Source organism: Equus przewalskii, chromosome 21, assembly GCF_037783145.1.
Source record: "Equus przewalskii isolate Varuska chromosome 21, EquPr2, whole genome shotgun sequence".
Lineage (NCBI taxonomy): Eukaryota > Metazoa > Chordata > Mammalia > Perissodactyla > Equidae > Equus > Equus przewalskii.
The window spans coordinates 4,470,419-4,495,911 of NC_091851.1; the positions used below are offsets into that span (position 1 = coordinate 4,470,419).

At 37.5% G+C, this 25,493-nt stretch overlaps 1 protein-coding gene across 14 annotated transcripts in view; it reads left to right on the forward strand.

Annotated features, from left to right (window-relative positions):
- Window positions 1-25,493, forward strand: part of RALGAPA2 (Ral GTPase activating protein catalytic subunit alpha 2) — a 323,319-nt gene that overhangs the window by 84,579 nt on the left and 213,247 nt on the right. For all 14 annotated transcript variants that reach the window (XM_070588734.1, XM_070588729.1, XM_070588728.1 and 11 more), the window contains 5 exons: window positions 590-817; window positions 12,593-12,760; window positions 13,856-13,993; window positions 17,087-17,235; window positions 20,671-20,782. In XM_070588734.1, coding sequence (XP_070444835.1) covers window positions 590-817; window positions 12,593-12,760; window positions 13,856-13,993; window positions 17,087-17,235; window positions 20,671-20,782 — 795 coding nt within the window. The remainder of the gene's footprint in view (window positions 1-589; window positions 818-12,592; window positions 12,761-13,855; window positions 13,994-17,086; window positions 17,236-20,670; window positions 20,783-25,493) is intronic.

A 25,493-nucleotide genomic window follows, 5' to 3' on the forward strand; every position in this document is an offset into this window, starting at 1 on the left:
GTGTTGTTAAACTCTTCTAAATATTTAAGGTTTTATAAATATATTAAGTTTGATCTGAGATTATGAATATAAAACTCAGATCAAGGTTCTTCTCATAAAATACCCTTTAAAGATATTGGCATTCCTCCATCAAGGTGTCACTTTGTCTTAAGAATCAAATGATGCTTCCCACATTGTGGCTGCAAAAAATCCACCAAGTTTTCAAATCTTTGTGACCATAGAGTAAGTGCTGAAGTGTAGAGACCAAAGGTGATGATAATATAAATTCATTTACACATTAATCTATTCTGTGATTCTACAAATGTAAATTAAACTTTCCAGGTTGATAAATCTTCACAGCCTTCCTCCCTGCAATAATTTAGTAGTTTTCCTGTTAAAACAACTGAGTCAGGGAGGGGTTAGTTGGTGAACTGTAAAATTGGTAAATATAGATCCTGGAGCCCCTTGTGCTTTGAGTAGCGCTGGTTTCCAGCTTGTTGTCAAGTTGATGGAAACAAGAGTTCTTTAAAATAAAGCAAGTCTTCAGTTTTGGTAGGTGTTCTTGAGTGTCAAAGAGGGTTACTCAGAAGTGGTAATGACTTTCTTCCAGACTGTTAGTGGTGGTGCGGGGCAAGAGAAGGCGCCGGAGATGGATGGTGGCGGGCCCACAGAGCAGGACAAAAGCCATTCTAACAGCAGCACCTTGTCTGACCGAAGACTCAGCAACTCTAGCCTTTGTAGCATTGAGGAAGAGCACCGAACCGTGTATGAAATGGTGCAGCGGATTCTCTTGTCAACACGAGGTTATGTCAATTTTGTCAATGAAGTATTTCGCCAGGTTAGTGTGTGTATGTGTGTGTTATAAATTCATGAAATTGAAGAGATATTTGCTCTTGTTCTTTTAATCATAATACTCCAAGAAATACCATTGATGAATTGGGCTAAATTACAGGACAGAATAATGATCCCTCTAATCCTGCTTTTAATTTGTCATGTAGAGTGTTGTGGTTTTCATTCTTTTGTGATTTTTTAAATTATGTTTTTGGGATAAAAAACCAAGACTGGTATATATGCTGAAAAAAAGAGACACACTTCAGAACTCAGGACACTTATAAACTCAAAGTGAAAGGATGGAAATAGATACTCCATGCAAATGGCAAAGAAATGAAAGCAGGGCAAGCAATACTTATATCAGACAAAATAGTCTTTAAAACAAAAACTGTAACAAGAGACAAAGAAGGGCACTACATAATGATAAAGGAAACAATCCAACAAGAAGATATAATGCTTGTAAATATCTATGCACCCAACATAGGAACACCTAAATATATAAAGCAACTATTAACAGACTTAAAAGGAGAAATAGACAGTAACATAATAACAGTAGGAGACTTTAACACTCCACTTTACATCAATGGATAGATCATCCAAACAGAAGATTCATGAGGAAACACTGGCTTTAAATGACACTTTAGACCAGATGGACTTAGTAGATATATACAGAACATTCCATCTAAAAACTGCAGAATACACATTCTTTTCAAATGCACATGGAACATTCTCCAAGATTGATCACATATTAGGCCACAAAAAAGTCTCAATAAATTTAAGAAGATCGAAATAATACCAAGCATCTTTTCTGACCATCAAGGTACGAAACTAGAAATCAACTACAGGAAGAAAATCAGAAAAGCTGCAAAAATGTGGAGATGGAAAAAAAATGCTACTGAACAATGATTGGGTCAATGAAGAAATCAAAGGAGAAACCAAAAAAAGACCTAGGGAGAAATGAAAATGAAAATACAACATGCCAAAATTTATGGGATACAGCAAAAGCGATTCTGAGAGGAAAGTTTATAGCAATTCAGGCCTATCTCAACAAAGAAGAAAAATCCCAAATAAACAGTCTAACAGTGCACCTAAAGGAACTGGAAAAAGAAGAACAAAGAGAGCCCAAAATCAGCAGAAAGAAAGGAATAAAAAAATCAGAGCAGAAATAAATGAAATAGAGACTAAAAAAACAACAGAAAAAATTAATTAAAAAACTAACCAAAAGATTAACAAAATTGACAAACTTTTAGCTAGACTCACCAAGAAAAAAAGAGAAAAGTCTCAAATAAAATCAGAAGTGACAGAAGAGAAATTACAATAGACACCTCAGAAATACAAAAGATTCTAAGAGAATACTATGACAAGCTGTATGCCAACAAATTAGATAATCTAGAAGAAATGGATAAATTCTTAGAGTCATACAACCTTCCAAAACTGGATCAAGAAGAAGTAGAGAATTTGAATAGACCCATCAGCAGGAAGGAGATTGAAACAGTAATCAAAAACCTCCCCCAAAATAAAAGTCCAGGACCAGATGACTTCCCTGGTAAATTCTACCAAACATTCAAAGAAGACTTAATACTTATCCTTCTCAAACTGTTCCAAAAAATTGAAAAGGAGGGAGACTTCCTAAGTCATTCTATGAAGCCAACGTTATCCTGATACCAAAACCAAAGAAGGGCAACACAAAAAAGAAAATTACAGGCCAATATCACCATGAACATCAATGCAAAAATCCTCAACAAAATACTAGCAAATTGAATACAACAATACATTAAAAAGATAATATATCATGATCAAGTGGGTTTTATTCCAGGAATGCACAGATGGTTCAACATCTGCAGATCAATCAGTGTGATACACTACATTAACAAAATGAGAAATAAAAATCACGTGATCATCTCAGTAGATGCAGAGAAAGCATTTGACAAGACACAGCATCCATTTATGATAAAAACTCTAAATAAAGTGGGTATAGAAGGAAAATACCTCAACATAATAAAGGCCATATATGACAAATGCAGAGCAAATATCATTCTCAATGGAGAAAAACTGAAAGCTGTCCCTCTAAGAACAGGAACCAGACAAGGATGCCCACTGTCACCACTCTTATTTAATAACATAGTGTTGGAAGTCCTAGCCAGAGTAATCAGGAAAGAAAAATAAATAGAAGGGATCCAAATTGGAAAATAAGAAGTGAAACGGCCATATTTGCAGGCAACATGATTTTATACATAGAAAACCCTAAAGAATCCACTAAAAACTTTCAGAAATAATAAATGAATACAGTCAAGTCGCAGGGTAAAAAATCAACGTAAGAAAAATCGGTTGGGTTTCTATACACTAACCACGAAGTAGCAAAAAGAGAAATTAAGAATACAATCCCATTTACAATTGCAACAAAAGGAATAAAATACCTAGGAGTAAACTTAACCAAAGAAGTGAAAGATCTGTACACGGAAAACTCTAAAACTTTGTTGAAAGAAAATGAAGAAACAAAGAAATGGAAAGATTCCGTGTGCCGTTGGATTGGATGAATTAACATAGTTAAAATGTCCATACTTCCTAAAGCAATCTATAGATTCAATGCCATCCCTATCAAAGTTCCAAAAACATTTTTGACAGAAATACAACAAAGGATCCTAAAATTTATGTGGAACAACAAAAGACCCCGAATACCCAAAGGAATCCTGAGGAAAAAGAACAAAGCTGGAGGTATCACACCCCCTGATTTCAAAATATACTACAAAGCTAGAGTAACCTAAACAGCATAGCACTGGCACAAAAACAGACACACAGATCAAGGGAACAGAATCAAGAGCCCAGAAATAAACCCACACATTTATGGACAGCTAATATTCGACAAGGGAGCCAAGAACATACGATGGAGAAAGGAGAGTCTCTTCAATAAATGGTGTTGGAAAAACTGGACAGCCACATGCAAAAGAATGAAAGTAGATCATCATCTTACACTGTGCACAAACATCAGTCAACTCAAAATGGATTAAAGACTTGAATGTAAGACCTGAAACCATGAAATTTCTAGAAGAAAACATAGGCAGCATGCTCTTTGACATTGGTCTTAGCATATTTTCATGTATCATGTCTGACTGAGCAAGGGAAACAAAAGATAAAGTAAACAAATGGGACCACATCAAATTAAAAAGCTTCTGCACAGCAAAGGAAACCATCAATGAAAGGAAAGGACAACCTAACAATTGGGAGAAGATATTTGCAAACTGTATGTCAGATAAAGGATTAATATCCAAAATATACAAAGAACTCATACATCTCAGCAAGAAAAAACCCAACAAGCCAATTAAAAAATGAGTAAAAGATCTGAATAGAGATTTCTCCAAAGAAGATATACGGATGGCTAACAGGCACATGAAAAGATGTTCAACATATTAATTATCAGGGAAATGCAAATCAAAACTGCAATGATATATCACCTCACTCTGGTCAGAATGGCTATAATTAACAAGACAGGAAACAACACGTGTTGGAGAGGATGTGGGGGCAAGGGAATCCTCGCACACTGCTGGTGGGAGTGCCAACTGGTGCAGCCACTATGGAAAGCAGAATGGAGTTTCCTTAGAAAATTAAGAAGAGATCTGCCATATGATCCAGCTATTCCACTGCTGGGTGTTTATCCAAAGAACTTGAAAACATAAATGCATAAAGATACATACACCCCTATGTTTATTGCAGCATTATTCACAGTAGCCAAGACATGGAACAACCTAGGTGCCCATCAGGGGACGGATGGATAAAGAAGATGTGGTATAGATACACAATGGAATACTACTCAGCCATAAGAAAGGATGAAATCCAGCCATTTGTGACAACATGGATGGACCTTGAGGGTATTATGCTAAGTGAAATAAGTCAGAGGGAGAAAGTCAAATACTGTATGATCTCACTCATAAGTAGAAGATAAAAACAACGACAAACACACACATAGCAACAGAGATTGGATTGATGGTTACCAGAGGGGAAGGAGAGAGGGAGGAGGAGGAAAGGGGTGTTTAGGCACATGTGTGTGGTGATGGATTATAATTAGTCTTTGATTGGTAAACATGATATAATCTACAGAGAATTCGAAAGGTATTATGATGTACATCTGAAAGAAGTTATATAAGTTATAATCCAATGTTACTGCTATAAAAACAAAATTAAAAAAATAAAGTTTTTCTAAAATTCCTACATATGGAGGGAAAATTCCATAGTTGAGCAAAATCATCCCACAAATACCCTCATGTTTCCATAATAAACTTTCAACTGAGAGTTACATGGGAAGAAAGCCATTCTTGAATGCTCATCAATAAATGAACGTAGCAAAGACGAGCCTGAGGCTGCAGTGTTTCCCGGGCCTTGGGGAGCTCTCTAATGAGCTGCAAGTTTCTGCAAACAGTTCTACTTTCGCTGCAAAGGAATATGGCAACACACATGATAGAAGTATTTATGTCTTAAGAGGAAAAAGGTGAGTGAGAAAAGGAATAAAAGGGAAGAAAGGATTTGAGGCCGAGACATTGAAATAACAGACCTATAGTGGAAACTGGTGGGTAAAAAGGTGTTGGGAAGAACAAGTGCAAACAGCAAAACGGTTCAAGCAAGGGAAGAACACAGAAGAGATCAGAGGCTGGGGCAATGATTAGCAGCCATGGGTGACAGCTCGGCCTGATCTTTCCCCCGAGGGGACATTGGGCAACGTCTGGAGACATTGTGGTTATCACAGTGTCGGGGTGGGCAGTGCTACTGGCATCTGTGGATAGCAGCCCAGTATGTTGTTAAATATCCAGAAGCACAGTACAGCTTCCCCCCAACCCATGACAAAGAACAATCTGGCCCAAACTGTCAGTAGTGGCTGCTGTGGAGAAACTCTGAGCTATAGCCATCTGACAGCAGAAGCAGAACCCTTGATGTAGTTGAGAAGACAGTAGCTCTGTAGCCTGGGCTGGAGCCACTAACCACCTGCATCGTGGTACTGGTGTCCCGGAAAACAGAGAACATGGCTCTTTTGGTGGGGGCTTGTGTATGATAGGGGAATGGTTGTTTAGTCTATGCGCTAGAACAGAAGGTGACACCCTCAAATGGCAGAGACGTGTTATTGGTGAGAGCAGGAAGACTGCTGCACACATACGAGCGGTGCACCTGCACCATGAAGACCTTTTTACAGAGAGGCAAGATTTCCAAATAGTGAGTAATGAACCCTTTGCTTCTGAGACTTTCATTAAAAAGAAGTCAACCAGGAATGAAACTCCCAGTAGAATCCACAGCAATCTAGAGGTTTTACCATATTTTGTATTTTAATGAACACGAAAGTTTCACTTGAGAAAATGTGTTGAATCTGCAATTAAAATTCCCCTTATGTAATGTTTCCCTGATGTTTGTGGCACAGCACTGCTTTGGTTCTTCTCATTCCCTGACAGTGTCTTCTTCTGTTTCATTTTTTGGTCCTTTTTGTTCACTCCAAATTACCAGAGTTAGCCAAGATTCTGGCCTTGAACCTCTGCTTCTGTAACTCCATACTTGCCTCCTTGGGGCCTTCAACTGCTTGCCCGGTGCCATCAACCACTGTGGCATATGATTCCCAATCAAGCCTTTTGTCCAGATCTCACTTCTTAATTTCACACTTGCCCTTTAAAATGCCCACTTGCAGTCTCATCTGTCATTGTTGTGGTATCTTAATGATAACAAGGCCAAACCTTATCTTGTTTCCTTCCCTAACATCAGCATCTCCTCTTGATTTGACTGCTTCTTTAAAGGGACCTGTGTTCTTACGTACATATTTATTTTCACCCTTCTGAGCTCCTTGTCAGCTTCTCTGTGAGCCGTCACTGGGCAAGTCATGCAGGGGGCTCTCTCACTCACTTTCTCTCCTTTTCCTTTGACCATGGTTAGCAGCACACTCCTTGGAGCCGCACAGCTTCTGTGTCATCCCTTTTAAATCTATACTGTACACACTGTGCTGCCAAAATATTCTTTTGTTATAATAGTCCATGATTTAAAAATCTATCCTATTCCCTCCATTAATGTTGCTATAATCGTGTTCCTGTTGTACACATGGAAGGTAAAGATTTAATTTGAATTGAAATAGTCGAGATCCTAGAGGACATATGATAGAGATCACAGGTCAGTACACTTTATTACAGTAAAGGGCCAAATAGTAAATATTTTAGGCTTTCTTGATCATATGGACTCTGGGTTGCTCTCTGAGTTGCAACTACTCAACTATGCCTTTGTAGTGAGAAAGCAGCCGTAGATAGTATGTAACAAATAAGCATGGCTGTTTCATATAAAACTTTATTTACAAAAATCAAGTGGCAGGCTGGATTTGGATTTTAGATCATAGTTTGCTGACTCTGTTCTATAGTAATGTTTTAAATTCTTGGATGAAAATGCTTAAAATATAAGACTAGATATCTTTGACAAAGCTTTTCAGTTTTTTGCAGTGTGCTAAGTTGATATGGTTTACCTTTATTGTATAATTGTCAACTTATCATACACATAGTTCTATCTGCATCCATTATTGACATTCTACTCATGACATTAGTGTGCTCTAAATTCCAAATTCAGTCTAAACCCTAAATCCAATCTAAATTTAATTTGGAAGTAGCTGAGTCATTGAGGTGACTGCAGACTACTTATGACTGAAGTTATGAGACATCTATGTGCCATGAAGCTCAAAAACATTTTATTTACATTTTATATTTATTCTTAATCAAATCTAGTTTGAAAGTGTATATTTGAACTTTAAAATATGAGTATTATACATTGTTAAAATACCGAAATAGAGACATTTAGGAAAGGGGGCATGGGTTTTAACATTGCATTCTATTGCCCTCCCTTGATCAATGAAGAATTTTTCTTTTATGGAGCACGAAATGTGACTTCTTTTCTAATAGTCTTTTTCAATTTTAAGTTAAAGTATTCAGAGACTATTTAAGCCTCAAGGCTATTAAAGTTTAAAATGCATATTCAAGAAGTGCATGTTCTCAGTGGGGATGTAAGTGTGTTCTCACACTAGAGAACCGTGTGAGACAGCAGAAGATCAGATGTCCACGTGTGTGACATGGGAATAAATGCAGATGAGTGGCCCCTGGAAGCAGGGAGGCTCACAGCAGGGACAATGGTGCAAGTCATCTTGGACTGGATGGTTCAGTGAGATGAAGGTGGTGGAAATAGTAACTGAGGGGAGATGAGGTTCTGCAAGGTTCAGGGCAGCCTCAGTTTCCTGCCACCCCCAGCAGGAGGCCAGCAGTGGTGGAGTGCTTCAGGTAGGGCAGTTCTAGTCTCTGGGTTGCTCCATTGGAAATTTGTCTTCTATCTGGTGTTTTTCAGACTGCCTGTTGTGACCATTTGTAGGTCATAAAATCTACTTAGTGGGTCAAAAACTAGTATTTTAAAAAAAATAATGGAATAGAATAAAATAGACCAAAACATTTCATAGTGCAGTGCATATTGTAAGGATTAGAATTTCTTCGTGAAACTTCTGATTTATTTATGTATATACTGTATATACAAAGGCAGCTATCCTTCTGTAAAATATCTTAGTTTATGGTCTGAAAAGTTCAAGGCAGTGCTCTAAAGGATCTTTATTCATTAGGTTGTTTTGTTTTAAAGAACAACTTTATTTTTGTTAAAGAAAGATGAATGTTCATTAGATAAACAATCTCTCTCTATATGTAATTGTAGAGGAGAAGAAAGCAAAAGCAAATCACTCAAAACACTACCATTTAAGTAATTTAAGTAACCACTATTAATGTTAGAAGAGCTCATTCTAGGTATTTCTATGTGTATATATGGCTGCTGGCCTGGCTAGATAGATAGGCAAGAAACGGGCAAAGGGGAAAGGGTAAGACAGGATGTAAACAGAAGGCAGCCTGACAGACAGACAGGAAGGGCTTACAGATGAGCTGATAGATATAAACTGGCAGGCAGGCGTAGAAGAACAGACAGATCGGTAGAGAAAGGCCAGCTGGCAGAGGTGGAAATAAACAGGGAGGTGAAGATGTACAGGTGGGTGGGTGCAGGCAGACAGGCAGACAGAGAATTTGGCAGGCAGATCTAGATGGACAGGCAGGCAGGCAGCCATGGACAGAGACAGGTAAAAGTGAAACCAGACTAAGCAGATTTGAATAGGAAAAAATAGAACTTCTAGAAGTGAAAAAAATGTAATAATTGAAATAGTAAAGGAAAACTTCAAAGGATAAGTTTAATAGCAGATTAGATGCAGCTCAAGAGAGAATAAAGTGGATGATAGATCTGAAGAAATTATCCTGAATGCACCTCAGAGAGACAAAGAGATGAAAAATCTGAGAGGTTGAGTCATGGAGGATAGATGGGAAGGTATGAAGTATGGGTTCAGCTCTCTGCTCTTCATATTTTTTGACTGCTGTTCTACCAGTTACTGAGATTATTCTACTATGGCTGTAGATTTATCCACATTTTTCTTCAAAGTCTATCAGTATTTCCTATATATATATTTGAGGCAAAATTATTAGTTGCAGTACAGATTTAAAATTACTATATGTTCCTTTGAAAAGTTTTCTCTCTTTATCTCTAGTAATGCCTTTTTGCCTCAAAGTCGATCTTACCTGATCTTAATTTAGCTCCACCAATTTTCTTTTGATTTGTGTTTGCATCATGTATCTTTTTCTGACTTTTTACTTTCAACCTCTCCATATTCTTATGTTTTGGATGTCCTCTTATAAATGGCGTATAGTTTTTAAAATTGAATTGTTTTAAAAATTTATTTAAACCATATAATTTCTGTCTGTTGATTGGAGCATTATTCTATTTACATTTAACATGACAACTGCTGTAATTGTATTTAAGTTTACTATCTTACTTTCTACTTTCTAGTTGTCTTGAATTCTTTCAGACTGATGGTTTTTAGCATCCCATTTTTCTCTTCTAGATTAATATTTTTATACTCATTTGTAATACTTTAATGCCTAACAACGCACATCTCTAACTTGAAATCTTGCGTCAATTTCAAGTTTTACCCTCTTAATATGCACTTTAGCTCCATTTGCGCCTTGTCAGTTTATATGCCATTATTATGTATTTGAAATCCATATTATGAAAATATAATATATATGTATAATCTATTTCAGAACTATATTTTACTCAGGTTTTTTCTTTTTATTCATATATATTTTATTCATTTAGATTTATTCAAATAATTACCCTTTTTTGTTGCATTTTTTCCCTTCCCAAATCTCTGACCTGGCATTATTTTCCTTCTGCCTAAAGAATAACTTTTAGTATTTCTCTTAGATCAAGTCCCTTGGTAACAGATTTTCTTATTTCCTTATCTGAAAATGTCTATATTTTGCTTTCGTTTTTGAAGTATATTCTGTGTGGTGCTAAATTCTGCATAGGTACCTGTGTTCTTTCTTTACATTGACTATTTCATTCTTTTGTTTCTGGCTTCCATTGTTTCTTTGAGAAGTTATGCTAAGTTACATGATTGCTCCTTTGGAGGAAATGTGTCTGTTTTCCTCTGGCTGCTTTTAAGATTTTCTGATTGTCTTTGGTTTTCAGCAGTTTTCCCATAATATACTTTGTGTTTATCTTGCTTGTATTTCTTTGTGATTGTTGAATCTGTGGATTGATATCTTTTATCAATTTTGGCAAGATTCTCAGCCATTCTTTCTTCAAATATTGTTTCTGCCCCTTCTTACTAATCTTCTTTCCTTCTGCATCTCCAACCATAGGATAACCTTTTCATTGTATTCTCTCTCTTACCTTAGCTTTTGATTTAGCCATCCTTTTGTCTCTCTGTGCTTCCTTCTGGATATTTTCTTCTGTTTTCTCTTCAGCTATGTCCATTCTGTTGTCAACTCATATATGCTGTTTTTAGTTTTGTTTATTTCATGTTTCAATTTCATTTATATCTTTTTCTGGTTCTTTATCTAGATTTCATATATGTTTAAACTATTGTCTAATTTTTATTGTGATTGTGTTAATATTGACTTCTTTTCTCATATTTCTGATTTTTTAAGATGCTGTATATCATACTAGCCAGACTGTGCAAGTAATTTTGGTTTTACTGTGATTTTATTTTCCTCCAGAGATGATTTATATTTGCTTTCTGGGAGGAGTATAACATGATATACCTTGATACTGGATTTGGGTTACATAGTTGTCTACATTTGTCAAAGCTCATCATCCATTTAAGATTTGTACATTTCATTGTTTATAAATTTTACCTAAAGTACAATAAATAAATTTTGAACTCTAGTCAGTGATATGCATGCTGAAATGTTTAGGAGTGAAATGTACTGATATCTGCAGCTTTCTTTGACATGCATCAAAAATAAAATGGATTGAAAGAAGGTTAGAGAGGGGTAGGATTGACAGATAGCTATGTGGTAAAGCAGATATACAAATGCTAATGGTAGAATCTAGAGGGTGGGTATATGGATGTTAACTGTAAAAGATTTTCAACTTTTTATATATGTGAAAATATTTGTAATAAAATTTTGGAACAAAACTAAAATGAGCACCATTGTACTTTGTCATATTCTTGTCTTTATTGATCTTTATTAAGATGTGAGTCCAAATATTTGATATATGGATACATTGCAGCCTTGTTATAACACAAACTCCTCTATTCTGAAGTTTGATGTGACATGACCACTATCTATGGAAAATGTGTATATTGCACAAAGCCTTGTTACAGTGAAATCTGCCTGTAACTGGATCCTGTAGCGTGAACCTTGAGGATGATATTAAAGCAAATCTCTGAACCTTGAGATCAAGACTTGGATTCATCACTAACTAAGTTTGTAAGCTTGGGAAATATCTCAGGTATTCTGAGCCTGAACTTAATTCTTCATCTATGGAATTAAAGCAATTATAGGAGTGTTGAGTACCTCTCCTTTGTGTTCACCCCTCGTATAGAAATATTCCTTAAAGCTGGCACTCAAAAAGCAAATGCATTTCCCCTTTACATTTTTGTTTACATTTTTGGAATCTTATCACATTAAATCAAAATTCTTATTCTATACATTAATTCAGATGTGTAAGGGGATTCTTGAATGATAAAAAGTTTGCATAAGTATGCACAGTGCTACAGCTGGCCAGTGGCTTTCATTACATCGGTATCTGTCCTCATTGGTGTGCTGGTAAATGTTGAACAACTGGATCTCAAAAAAGGATGGAAAGGTTGGAAAGAAGAAGGAGAGAAAGAAAGAAAGAAGGAAGGGAAAGGAAGAAAGAGAAAGATAAGGAAAGGAAAAAGGCAAAAAAAGACAAGAAAAGAAGAGCCCTGATTGGTAGCACTTGCCTACTTCTATGGTATAAATACTCCTGCCGTGGCGAATTCAGGCTACCAACGTCAAGTCACTGAACCTGGAGTTGGGAAGAGATGTGGCAATTGGCTGCAACTGGCTGTACTAGTGTGTCTGTTTTCTTATAATCTATTTCTGATTCATTGGGAAAAGTTCCCAGTTGTACAATTATTATTCTTTAGCCAATTAAAATATCTGCATAGGTGTGCATTTTGATTATTCTTGTGGAAAAATTATTCAGAAGATGGAAGTTATTTTTAAATTGCATTATGTTTTCTGGCCCAATTATGAAAATACCTTTTTTTGTCAGATAAGTTTGGTGTGCACAACAATATGTGGCTCTGTGTAGTATATTCACAAGCCTTATGTTTCAAAGGAAAGTCTGAAATTGGTGATGGCCAATGGAAATGTCTATTTTGTGGCTCTTTATTGATCTGAGCTTGTGTGGAGTTAAAGGAAATTTTCTCTTTTCATTTTAGGCGTTTTTATTGCCTTCCTGTGACATAGCTGTAACAAGAAAAGTAGTTCAAGTGTACAGAAAGTGGATCCTCCAGGACAAACCTGTGTTCATGGAGGAACCAGATAAAAAAGAAGTTGCCCAAGAAGATTCTGAAAAATTAGAATTTTCAGAGACTGACAACAAGGAGGTAATATTTTATCACTTATTGTTTCAGTTGGGAGTCTATATTTTTAAGCAAAGCATACCTGCTCAGTCAAGGGTCCCAGTCGGTGGGACATAGGCAGTTGGATCTTTTTTTTTGTTGTGTCTAATGTTCTCTAGTTGCTGAGTTCCGTGAGGACCTGCCTCAGTGAGGCTGCTTCTGTGCTCTATTCAGGATTGTCTGTCATCTCCTAACCTGCAGGCTAGGCTCACATGTGCACTGAAGCTTTGTTATTCACCATCATGTGAGAGTTGTTTAATAAACCATCATATTTTACATGTTTCTATATGAGACTAAAAATGTCACTGCCTTATCGTTGACATGTTAATTAGCATTTGAGAAACTAAATTTAGAATGTTTGGGCAGCCTTTTCTTGTGCAGTGGCCTGTACCAGAAACAGTCATTATGATACCCACTTGAAAGGACTAACCCAGTGACGAGTGTTACCTTCCCCATTGGTAAGCCTCGCTGTGTGGCTGGGTGCTCCTCAGAGAACCAGTGCTGCTGGAATGGGCCTTTCGGTTCATGTTGGATAAGTCTAGAGGCTGGGTAAATCTAAAACAACAGAGTGGGACCTGTTCCTGAAACACAAAAGAAGCTTAAGTCATATTTATATATGTATATTTACACATTCTGTTTTGGAATCTAGTCTGAGAAATTATTTCTAAAAGTCAGGGTTTGTCACAGCAATTAACAACAAACATTTAAACATATTTGTAACCAAAGACATATCACTTTTAAATATCTGTATTAATTCCATAATTTTGATTTTTTAATATTGGTGAAGTCATTCTAATAACTAGTCATGAAGTTAAAATGTAAAATAAGCAAATGGAATTTATCATACATATTAAAGGTCAGTACTACATGCTCATTCAGTCATTGGACGTTTGTTTATTTCTTCAGCACATACTGAATGCTAGGAACTATTTTAGGTGCTAAAGGTAGAGTAGTGAACACAATGGAAAAAGACTTGTCCTCCTAGAACCCATATTCTCATAAATTCTGGTGAGTGTGAGGAATTAAATATGCGAATGTGTGCTTCTTCCCCCTCTGTTAACTGGTTGTTATTTTCTAAAGACCTCGTCTGAAAGTTCCGGTCATAAGCGATCTTCCAGTTGGGGACGAACCTACTCCTTCACAAATGCGGTGAACAGAGGGTGTGTGGCAGAGGAGGAAAATAAGAATGTGAGAGCCGGGGCCCAGGCCATGCTGCAGGTACGTGTGCAGCCAGAGACGACATGCCCCCAGTTGGAGTTGGTTTGAACATTTTGTTTATTAGGGTAACATTGTATAATGTATGGTGGTATTTTTAACCATCTGTCAGTAAATAGCTCTTAAATTCTCGTTCTGAGTTTTCTTCCTGATTTCTCACTTTCAATTTGAAAAAATTTTTTTTCTAGTCAAAGGAGACGTAAGAACTGGTTGCAGTTTTTTAAAGAGGAATTATTATATAGTGAATGTAAAAGGACTAAGATTTAAATCTTAAATGTATCTTCTGAACACATATGGGTAGTTAGTTACCCAGACTCTAATTTGCAAGACCAGCATGGTGATTATTTAATCTTACAAGTAATAGTCCTCTTAAAAATTACCTGTGTTTATGAAGAATGATGATTAATCCATTAATTTTTAGATATTTATCTGAATGAATATATGAAATAGAACCGATACCATTTAAGGACATTGGAAATAATAACTTTGGCTCATCACTTAGTCTCCCTCGACTTCAGGATTTTATTTCAAAGATGGAGATTGGGAGATTACTTCTTGGGTCCCATTCAGCTTGAAGGTTGTTAAGAACATAAGTGAAAACACAGGCTGCCTCTCTTTCCCCTGCTGCCAGGCATGCCCTCCATCCCGTAAACATGTTTGTAGCAATGTCCAGTTAGGCCTCCCACACAGAGGCCAGGCATGGAGTCTTGGGATGGCCTGGGCATGGCATGCATGGTACCCAGTTTTAAATGACACTATATTTCTAAAATCTGTCTCTTGATAGGATTCCTTATCATGGTATCCTTTTTAAGTTACTTAGCAGTGTAATACGCTAACTAATGAATTTTCTCATTTTTCAAAAATCAAATCAGCAAATAATTTTAAATTAACTTAAAAAAATCAAGATGATTTTACTTAAGTAGCTTCAAAGAACTTCGGTGCAGCTCATAATTATAACCTGTGTCCTCACCAGAGAAATACTTGCAGGGTTCCCTGCCCTGTGTCCCTCAGTAGCCCCCTTCCTCCAAGTTGATTGCCAGATTGCCACCCTCAGCCATCCCACTGTCAGCCAGTGGGATTGTGGATGCCAGTTATCTCCCTGGGTTCAGAAGAATGTTATTTGTTTTCTGAAAGGATAAGTTACATCTGCTTGGATGAACCAAGAAAAAAATTTTCTACTTGCTTATAGCTCTAGTTTTAAAAAATATTTAGTTTGGATTTAAATAGCTGTTTTTGTTCTCATTGTATCCAGTACCTTGGTCCTTTATGTGGTTCATTAGGAGAAAGTGGCCAAATGGAGCTTTGATAAGATAGTACTCTTCTGTAGTTGCTTTTGACAAGTCTAATTTGGACATATTAATTTTATTTATTTTTACCTTAACTGATACTAATGTGGTAATAAGAAATTACGGAATTACCATGTTGATGTTTTTAACAAAGCAAAGTGAACGAAGTGTGATATATGGAGACTCTTCACTTTTACTTGGGAATATGCAGTAATTTCAAATTCAAATCAAGAAGCTAAAGACGTTGAATTAAACTGATCTGCATGGCAATATGTCATCTATGGCATACATCTTTAAAAAATAAAGTCAGTAAAACTGCTGTAGTTTGTTAGTCAAAAAATTCTTTTTCTTGCTTGAAGGCTAGTAAGTTCTTCATGATTGCTGTTATCTATTATCCACTATTATAGCACTTATTTAGTAATTCTTCCTAGAAAATTGAGACATGATACTTTTTTAAGGTAATCTTAGAGGCTGTCAACATTTTAGTTCACCCACTTGACTTTTAAGCGTGTTCATTTTTTTTTTAAAGATTTTATTTTTCATTTTTCTCCCCAAAGCCGCCCGGGACATAGTTGTATATTTTTTTAGTTGTGGCTCCTTCTAGTTGTGGCATATGGGATGCCGCCTCAGCATGGCCTGATGAGCGGTGCCATGTCCGCACCCAGGATCCAAACCGGCGAAACCCTGGGCTGCCGAAGCGGAGCGCATGAACTTAACCACTTGGCCCCGGGGCTGGCCTCAAGTGTGTTCATTTTAATTTCTCTGGTCAGTTTGTGCATCTATTTTGAGATGTTGTGTTAATGGATTTCCATCCACAGGTGAGCCAAAGAGGCTCTGTTTGTTCCCAGATTTTTGAGTTTGGACTGTTGAACACAAAGGAGACCTAAGAGAGAATATAGCTGTAGATAGATGGAGCAGATTTACCCTCATCTAGGTTGGCAACTCAAAATCTCCTAAATTGAGGGGTCACTAGTGTCATCTGTGTAAATGGTAAAATATTGTTATTTTACATGCCCCTAAACAGTAACTTACTATATCATAACCTGAATCAGCGCTTCTCACAATCTTCTACAAAAATACCCCTGATGGTAGAGAACAGTGAACTTTATCCTAAAGGTCTGAGGCACAACGTAGAGCAGTTGGTTGTTACCTAAGATTTTTTGAAATGTTTTTATATTAAGAATTCACTTATATTTTATATTCTACTGCATAATATAGTTCTCATATTAAAAATACATGTTCCTGGAAGATGCGCAGTGTTGATCATGTGGCTTTGGCTGTTTCCTGGCGCGCCAGTGCTCCTAGAGGCCCACACCCTTGTTGGGTGGTGCTGGCCTGGCTGTGCTTCCTGTCAGCAAGTTGTTTATGTGCTGGGAGATTCAACAGTAATCAGATAGTTCTTTCTAGCCACTGTCTGACCACAACTCCTCTTCCTCTCCCCTTCTCCCACCCCAAAATTTCTCACCCAGAAGTGGTGATCTTATCTTACCTTTTTTCTCTCTCCCTCCACCCCTTTTTTTTAAGCAATGTCAAAAAGAAGTCCCCAAAAGCTTTTTTGATTCATGGAATTTCTGAAGTTGCAATATAAATAAGTAATAGTAATTTTTTTCTAGGAAAGGTCTTTCAGGTGTCTCAGTATTTTAAGAGGTGAACTAAAAAAAATCTTAAGTATATGTTGGTACCACTTGCCTTAATTGAAATAATGCAAAGGTGACATTGGTAGAGTGAAATTAATATTATCTTTAAGCAAAATTTGTTCAGATTTATATGTTTAATTATGTTTTCTAATGTAAAATTTGTTGATTTTAAGGTGTTTTTGACAAATGCTGCAAATGTTTTTTTGTTGGAACCATGTGCTGAAGTTCCCATGCTCTTGAAAGAACAAGTTGATGCTTGTAAAGCTGTTTTGATTATTTTTAGGCGCATGATAATGGAGCTTACAATGAATAAAAAGACATGGTAAGTTTATTCCAAATTAATTAATATTGTAAAACGGACGTTTCTGTTTTTCAACATAATAATTAAAATGTTAAAGCTTCCATTTATTAAGTGGCTTTATGAAGTTAACAATAAAGTGATGATTAGTCTTTTGTAACAGTTTCTGTGAATTATGAAGAAGGTAAGTGTCCAGTACTTTGATAGTTCATTTATTTTCATTATTGGTTTCAAAACTATTCTTGAATTAAGAGTAAGTAGTCATATTACATAATAGTAGATTTTTCCATTTTAACTATCATCAAACAGTTTTGTGAAAAAGTATAACTGGTGTTTTACAGTATCATTCTTCTGAAGCCCAGGAGAGTTTGTTAATTGCTCCAAAATGCTGTTAACTGATTTTTGTTGCTTCAAAACTTGAAGTTTTAAATTCATTTTGGAAAAATAATTACTTTAAATGATAAATTGTCAAAAGTGGCTAAATAAATAGTGCAGTCAAAAATATAGTGGTGTTAGGGCTGGCCCTGTGGCCAAGTGGTTAAGTTCGCGCGCTCCGCTGCAGGCGGCCCAGTGTTTTGTTGGTTCGAATCCTGGGCCACGGACATGGCACTGCTCATCAAACCACGCTGAGGCAGCGTCCCACATGCCACAACTAGAAGGACCCACAACGAAGAATATACAACTGTGTACTGGGGGGCTTTGGGAGAAAAAGGAAAAAAATAAAATCTTTAAAAAAAATATATAGTAGTGTCATTAAAATATACTTACACAAAGTGTTTTCATTTTCATCCTTCATTTTTGTTTGGTGTTTTTGTGTTTATTATATCCCTAAAGGTAAACAATGCATTAAGTTTTTTCCATGCCCTTCTCCCATAATGAATGTCTTCATATCACTCTGGTTTTGAGGTGTTTTCAGAGGTTCTCGGCAACAGACCAGAGTTCCTCATAGCCACTTTCAAATCCTCTCTTCCTTCATGCATTGGAAAGGCAGCCTCTCTGTTCTGCCTCTAAAATGCCTCTCAAGTCCATCCTTTGCATGCTCCCCCACCCAACCACTCAAGCAGACAAGACGCCCTCACTGCTTGCCCGGCTGTGGTCAACACTCCTCCCAGTGATCTTTGGGCTCGGCTCTCAGTCTGCTGAGGCCACTGCAGACCTGCGCTGGTGGCACACTTCTCTCCTGGAAGTCTTCTGGTCCCCATTACCCAGCTGTGTTCTGGATGCCCTTTCTGGACGTCTCTGCGTCAGCAGTAAAGGTGCTCTGGAAGGATCTCTCTGCAGTTGGTGGTAACCACAGAAATGAGGCAGGACTGAGCTGGCAGGACCTCCGGGGCCATCGAGTGGTTTTCTTTCTCAGTTGAGGGAGGGGAGAGCCTAGAGAATCCTGTCATGCAGAAAGTTCACTAATACGGAAACTACAGTATCAAAATGATTATTTTAAGATGTAAATTTCAATGTCATTCTTTCCCAGATTTTTAAACTTAGCACCATTTGCCAAGAAGCAGTTGTTAAAGCTGGAAATATTACTGTGATGAACAATATGATTTAAGTCAAGTTAAATGTTGCATCAGTAATAGTGAAAGTAATGAAAACTGCTAGTATACTTTCAACTGAAATATGTGCTCCTCAATACCACAGTTATATCAATAGTGTTTTTGATGGCTTTTTTTTTTCTTTGGAACTCTATGAATTCAGCATGCCATTGTATCAGCACTGTTTTGATATTTTTGATAATCTTTTTTTGGGTGAAAATTCTAGGAAATAAAATTAAGCAATTCTTCTCTGTTCTTTAATCAGAAATTTTCAGATAAAAGTATAAAAAAACAAATTATAGAAATAGATGAAAATACTCACCAAAAAATAGTCAGTAGAGCATAGAAAGGGATGTGATCTGTTTCCGTAGCAGATTTTCTTATGTATTTTAGTACCAGACAATCCCTCTATGCCCTCCTCTCTGTCCCTCCCTTCTTCCCTCTAGTAAATAACTACTTAACTTCTGTGAAGATATAGGGTGAACTAGATAGACAAGGTTCCTGCCCTCATGAGATTTCCATCCTCACAGACTGAGAAGTGTAATGAACACAGAAGCAATTTTAGTAGGATTAAGTGCTAAGAACAACGAAGCTGGGGAAGGGGACAGTGTGGAGGGTGGGGGAGTTTTTTTCATCAGGTGTCAGGAAAGGCCTTTCTGAGCAGAGGTCCGAGGGAAGAGGAGGGGAGCCATGGGAGATCTGTGGGAAGAGCATCTTGATAGAAGGAGCAGCAAGTAACCAGCATGGTGTGTTCCAGGCAGGACAAGATGACAGCCCATGTGGCAGAGCAGAAAGAGGGAGGGGGAGAGTGGGAGGGGATGACACGGGGGCAAGCCAGAGCCAGGTTTCTCGGGGCCTTTCAGGTCTCAGGAAGCACACTACTACCTCTCTGTGTGTGCGCCAGAGTGACGCAATCTAATTTATGTTTCCAAAAGACCCCTCTGACTGCCATGTGGATAAGAGACAGTGGGGAAGAGCACGAAGTCTGTGGCCATTGATGATGGTGGCTTTGACCAGGGCTTGTAGCCAGAGAGGTACTGAGAAGTGGTCCTGAAATAGTGATAACTGGTGTGTGAGTGAGTAACAACACCATCTGTGTGAGAAGATGAGGACAAAGTAAAGAATGAAGAGTGCAGGAAAGTCCTGTGCCTCTGCCAACACCAGAACAGCACGTGCGCATCGTTTCATGTGCTCTGATAGGAGTTGTTACACTCTTCGGGCAGTTCTCCTTTGAGGAGGAGTCACAAAAGTCAGCGTTTCACAAAATAGGAAGGAACAAGTTAGAGTCAAAATTGTTAGGAAAGATTTTTCCAAACTAGAGATAATTTTTTACCTTCATTTTCTTCCAGAAGACTCTGGGAATTTCATGACTTTCCAAGCTTCCATAGGTTCAGAAATTAAATTAACCCTGTGTCTTTGTCAGTTATTGCTTTGATCAGGTTTGCATTTTTTGATAGTCAACTTTATTTTCTATCACAAAGATAGATAGGGAGACCTTACAGGTTAATAAAATAATGGATGTGAAAATTAAAGGTTGCTGCGTAAGTTCAAACAGGCACAGCTACTCACTAAGTGTCTTTACGGGACTGGCACCGTTGGAGAAACAATCTTGCCTCCCTTTGTGCAAGGGGAGAAAATCAGGCCAGGATGATACCTGTTTTATCCTGCCTATTGATATGGGCATCAATAGTTGACATATTTTTAGAACTGTTGTAACATAAGGTAGCTTAGAACTGTTGTAACATAAGGTAGCTTGTTTTGATAAATTATAGTATTCATTATGTAATTGGCGTTTGGATTTTTAATACTTTTGAGTAATACACGATTATCAATGTTACTGAATTCTTAAGAGAATTTCTTGTACACATAAATTAAGGTGCTTTGGAGATGTGATTAATAATATGAGCTTTTATTTTGTGTGACCCAGGGAACAGATGTTGCAAATACTACTCAGGATAACAGAAGCTGTCATGCAGAAGCCAAAGGATAAACAAATAAAGGACTTGTTTGCCCAGAGCTTGGCAGGGATACTGTTTAGGGTAAGTCTTTTTTATTAAAACACTGCAAATGCAAGAAATGAATTAGATTTCACAGCAAATTAGTTTGAATCATTGAGAATTTTGAGTAAAATTTAACTAACTTTAAATTTCTAGAAATTTTTCTTCTTTGCTTTGTCCTGAAGGTTCTAATCTATTCCTTACTATTAGCACTGGGCTTCTTTTAGGCTTTCTCACCTCTCTGCCATCTACTTCCTCTTTTGATGTGCTTGAGGTTGGTAGAAATTTGGAAGATGAGAACAGCTGATGGCCTTAGTGGAGGACCAGGTAGATTTGAAGAGGTAAAGGATGAATGGAAGCCTGGGAATGGGAATAAGGTCAGGGAGTGGTTCAGGCTAGAAATAAAAATGCAAGAGCCATTGCTGTGTTGGTCAATTGTGTTTAAAGACTAGGTGCGATCACCTAGGGAAAGAATAGTGCCATAGAGACAAGAAGACCATCTCTATAATTGGTAGAGGAGAGGAGGCAGCCAGAGATGCTGAGAAAGAGTGGCCAGGGAGCTAGGAGGGAAACTACAGGGGCATGTGTCCTGGATGTCTGGAGAAGAGTGTTGGGTAAGAGGAGAACTGCCAGTTGACCATTGGCTTTGACTAGATGTAGATAGTTAATGTTCTAGGGGAATGAGGCTGACTTGGAGTGGATGGAGGAGAAAATGAGAGCTGGGCAGTGGAGGTAGCAAGTATACTCAAGGCTTTGCAAGGGTATTGATGTAGAAGGGAAAAGGGAGCTACCTGGAGTCAGCAGTATGCATGGAGGGCAGAGTTTAAGGTGGGTGGTATTATAGTATGTTTGCTTGCCAGTGGAGATGGTCCAGTGTGAGAGAGAATAGGATAGTGTAGGGGAGAGATAGGAGAACTGCAGAAGTGAAGTCCTGGGTGAGGTGGGGACTGGGCTGGCCTTAGGTAGGAGCAGAGAGCCAAGGAGATGGCTGTGTTTCTTGCATCTCACATGATGAGAAAGGTCAAGAACACAAGTAGTCTGACATTGCCCTAAGGGAGAGAGAAGAGAAGGCAGATGATGAACTAACTGCCTGGGAAGTAAAAGTTTTAAAGGGTCTTGAGGGCAGTAGCCTATTGCAACATTATTCTAGAAAGCACTAATACTTATGGGATGTGTAGAATTTATAAAGCATTTCTGAAAAACAACAGTGTGAAGGGCTCTGGAAAAATGTGACATCCTCACAAACAAAGGCATCAATACCATGGATAGACCTGATTTTGAATAATTTGATTAGGAGAAAGCGTGGTAGATCCTGAGCTGGAAGTGATGCTTGCAGGGAGAAGAAGTTAACTTCCTTCCTCGGTTGACTCAAAGGTGGTTTTGGAGGATATATATTAACAGCATATCTAGAATACAGGTAGGATGTGTAGGTGAAGATGACAAAAAAGGAAATTAGTTCTTTAAAGCTAAATATGCCCATTGTAATATAAGAGAACCCGATTCATATCAATTTTTAATAATTTAATATGATTGAATGATCTTGACTTGATGAAAAATGTATGAGAGGCTGAAGAAATAATTGGCATGCACTCACTTACCTCCTAAATGATATAATCACTTTTACTTTGATTGCCTTGCCTAGTTATTGGGTACATGAAGTGGTCCACCACATCCTTTCATGTTGGTCCAACTTTGCTGTGCTCTTGCCTCGAGGATGGTACTGACCACTTGCTTTGCTCCTCATGTGGACACACAGACACTCTCCTCACTTTGCTCTGACTCTCATGGAGCATCTCACTTTTGGCACCTTCCTGATCTCCCAGTTCTGATGGGACTGGGACTGCCAAGTGACATGGACTGAAGCCAGGCTCAGGATCATTCCTGGGCCTCATTCCGCACCAGTTGCCTGGCCCTGCATCTGTTGTGTGTGTGGGAATTAGAGCGAGAATTTGTTACTGAATTAAGCAAGAATCTATTGTGGAGTTGTGTTTTTTGTTTGTTCGTTTGGTTTTGGGTTTTGGGGGGGACATCCCCCTCATTAATGGAGAAATTTTGTCAGATCTCCCTTGAAGATCAGTTTTGAATCCATGATCAGTGATTTTGATGTCATTGTTATTATTATTATTTTGGCAGTAGTTAGATGGAGCAAGAAGAATGCTTACATTAAGAACTAACCACAAAATAGTGGAGAAAGAATGATCTTTTTTTGGAGGTAGGCAGTTTCTTGGTTCTGATCCCAGATCTGACATTTCCTGACTGTGTGGCCTTGAGCAAATCATGTCACTTTTCTGAGTCTCTGCTCTAATCTGTCACAATCAGGAAAGGGTTCCTTCCTACCTTGCAGGGTTGCCGTAAGAATCAGAGAGGAGTCTTTTGGGATTTATGATCATCTGTTGACCTTCCCAGTCCTTTTGTGAGATCCGAGGAGGGAGAAAAATATGAAAAGTCTAGACAGATCTGCCAGACAATCAAGTGGGCATCATCCTAGTCCTATACTAAAATTAAAATGCGCCGTCTCATCGTTATTCATCTGGTCATGTGGACCATCTACAATTGCCTCTTGATACTTGATTTTTAAAAATTTGAATAAGGAGACTATTAAAGGGGACAGGAAATTTTAAGTTGCCATTAGCCTTTTATTTTTTTCTAATTTTTCCTTTAGTGTTTAGTTTTTTCTCTGTCAGTAGATAACTTGGTTTGGCAAATTTTCTCCAAATGACAGTTGAGTTTTAATTAGTTTTAAGTATTACCAAATAATGATGATTGCCTTAAATGATGTGTTAATCTGTTGTCAGTGCTAAATATGACCTTGTGCTTGAAGCTCTGAAGGTACATCAGAAAACTTGGACTATGGTCCTTCTATTTACAGTCTGAGCCGTTACTTTGAAGTTGTGTAGTCCCCTAACATGTCGAGTAGAGAAAGGCAGAAGGTGGCTGGTTAGGAAAGGTATATAAGAAAAGGAGCAATTTACAAGTGAAGCTGTTCTTTTAATACAGCTTGTGTGCCAAGATGTATTTGATAAAACAGGAATTTCAGTGCTGAAGGAACCTTGGGGATACTTTTGCTCAGCTTTTTATTTTTAACGAGAAATATGACTCCAGAAAAGTCAAGTAAATTGCCAAGGTCACAAACCAAGTTAGTGACAGAACCGAGTCTTGGTGCTCTCTCTTTCCCTGTTCCTCTTAGAAAAGGGTAACTTATTAAAGGGATGTCCAAAGGTGCTGCCCGTCACCCGCTGACTGTATTTCATGGTTTTGCTCTGTATGGAAGTATTGTTAGTTGTGAATAATGATGATCATTCCACAGGTCAGTGTACATGTTTTTAAGGTTAGCTAAGATGAATTTTATAAGCTGAAGGAAGTCATCGTTCTGTCCTTGTTTTATGATTAGTCAATAAAGTGAAGCCAATGCAAGATTCCCAATACAGGTATCTTCCCCCACCAAAGCATGTGCCTTTAAACCTGTAGCCAGTTCTATAACCAGATGTGAGGCTGAGTCCCGGTAACGTTGCCAGTCTCTACTTTCTCCTCTTACTCTGCTAAGATAATATTTTTATCTACTATTTATTAATTTTATTGTATGTATGTACTTTATGGTAATGGCCTCAAACTCATTTTGAAAATAGGAGTGTAAAAAGGAATACACAGAAGCTGGCATTTTAGTCATAATAAAAGTATATAGTAAAATATTAATAAATGATAAAATTATTTTAATGTTTTATTTTGTATTGTCTTTAATTTTTTAAAAAATTCATTCACCTTAGAATCAGATTTTAAGTCTGAGTGTTTAAAACCTTGTTTTCAATGTACTCAAGTATTTTAGCTCAACTTTAACATTTTTATCCCTTTAAAAAGTGTAGTAAACATGATTTTGAAGAATCTTTTCGGACACTATAACTCCTCAGCTGAGGGAAACAACAGAAAGAATAAACAAATGGGACTTTATCAGAATAAAGAGCTTCTTCAAGGCAAGGGAAAACAGGATTGAAACAAAAAAACAGCCCACTAATTGGGAAAAAATATTTACAAGCTACTTATCCGACAAAGGGTTAATCTCCATAATATACAAAGAACTCACACAGCTTAACAACAAAAAAACAAACAACCCGATCAAAAAATGGGCAGAGGACATAAACAGACATTTCTCCAAAGAATATATAAGTATGGCCAATAGACACATGAAAAGATGCTCATCATCACTAATCATCAAAATGCAAATCAAAACTACACTAAGATATCACCTTTACAATGACAATAATAACTGAAACAAGTAGTAACAAATGTTGGAGAGGTTGTGGAGAAAAAGGAACCCTCATACACTGTTGGTGGGAATGCAAACTAGTGCAGCCACTATGGAAAACAGTATGGAGATTTCTCAAAAAGTTAAAAATAGAAATACCCTATGACCCAGCCATCCCACTACTGGGTATCTATCCTAAGAACCTGAAATCAGCAATCCCAAGAGTCCCATGCACCCCTCTGTTCATTGCAGCATTATTTACAATAGCCAAGACATGGAACCAACCTAAATGCCCAGAAACTGATGATTGGATAAAGAAGATATGGTATATGTACACAATGGAATACTACTCAGCCATAAAAAGGACCAAATTGTTCCATTCGCATCCACATAGATGGACCTTGAGGGTATTATGTTAAGCGAAATAAGCCAGACAGAGAAAGACGAACTCTATATGACTCCACCTATAGGTGGAAGTTAACATATAGACAAGGAGAACTGATTGGTGGTTAC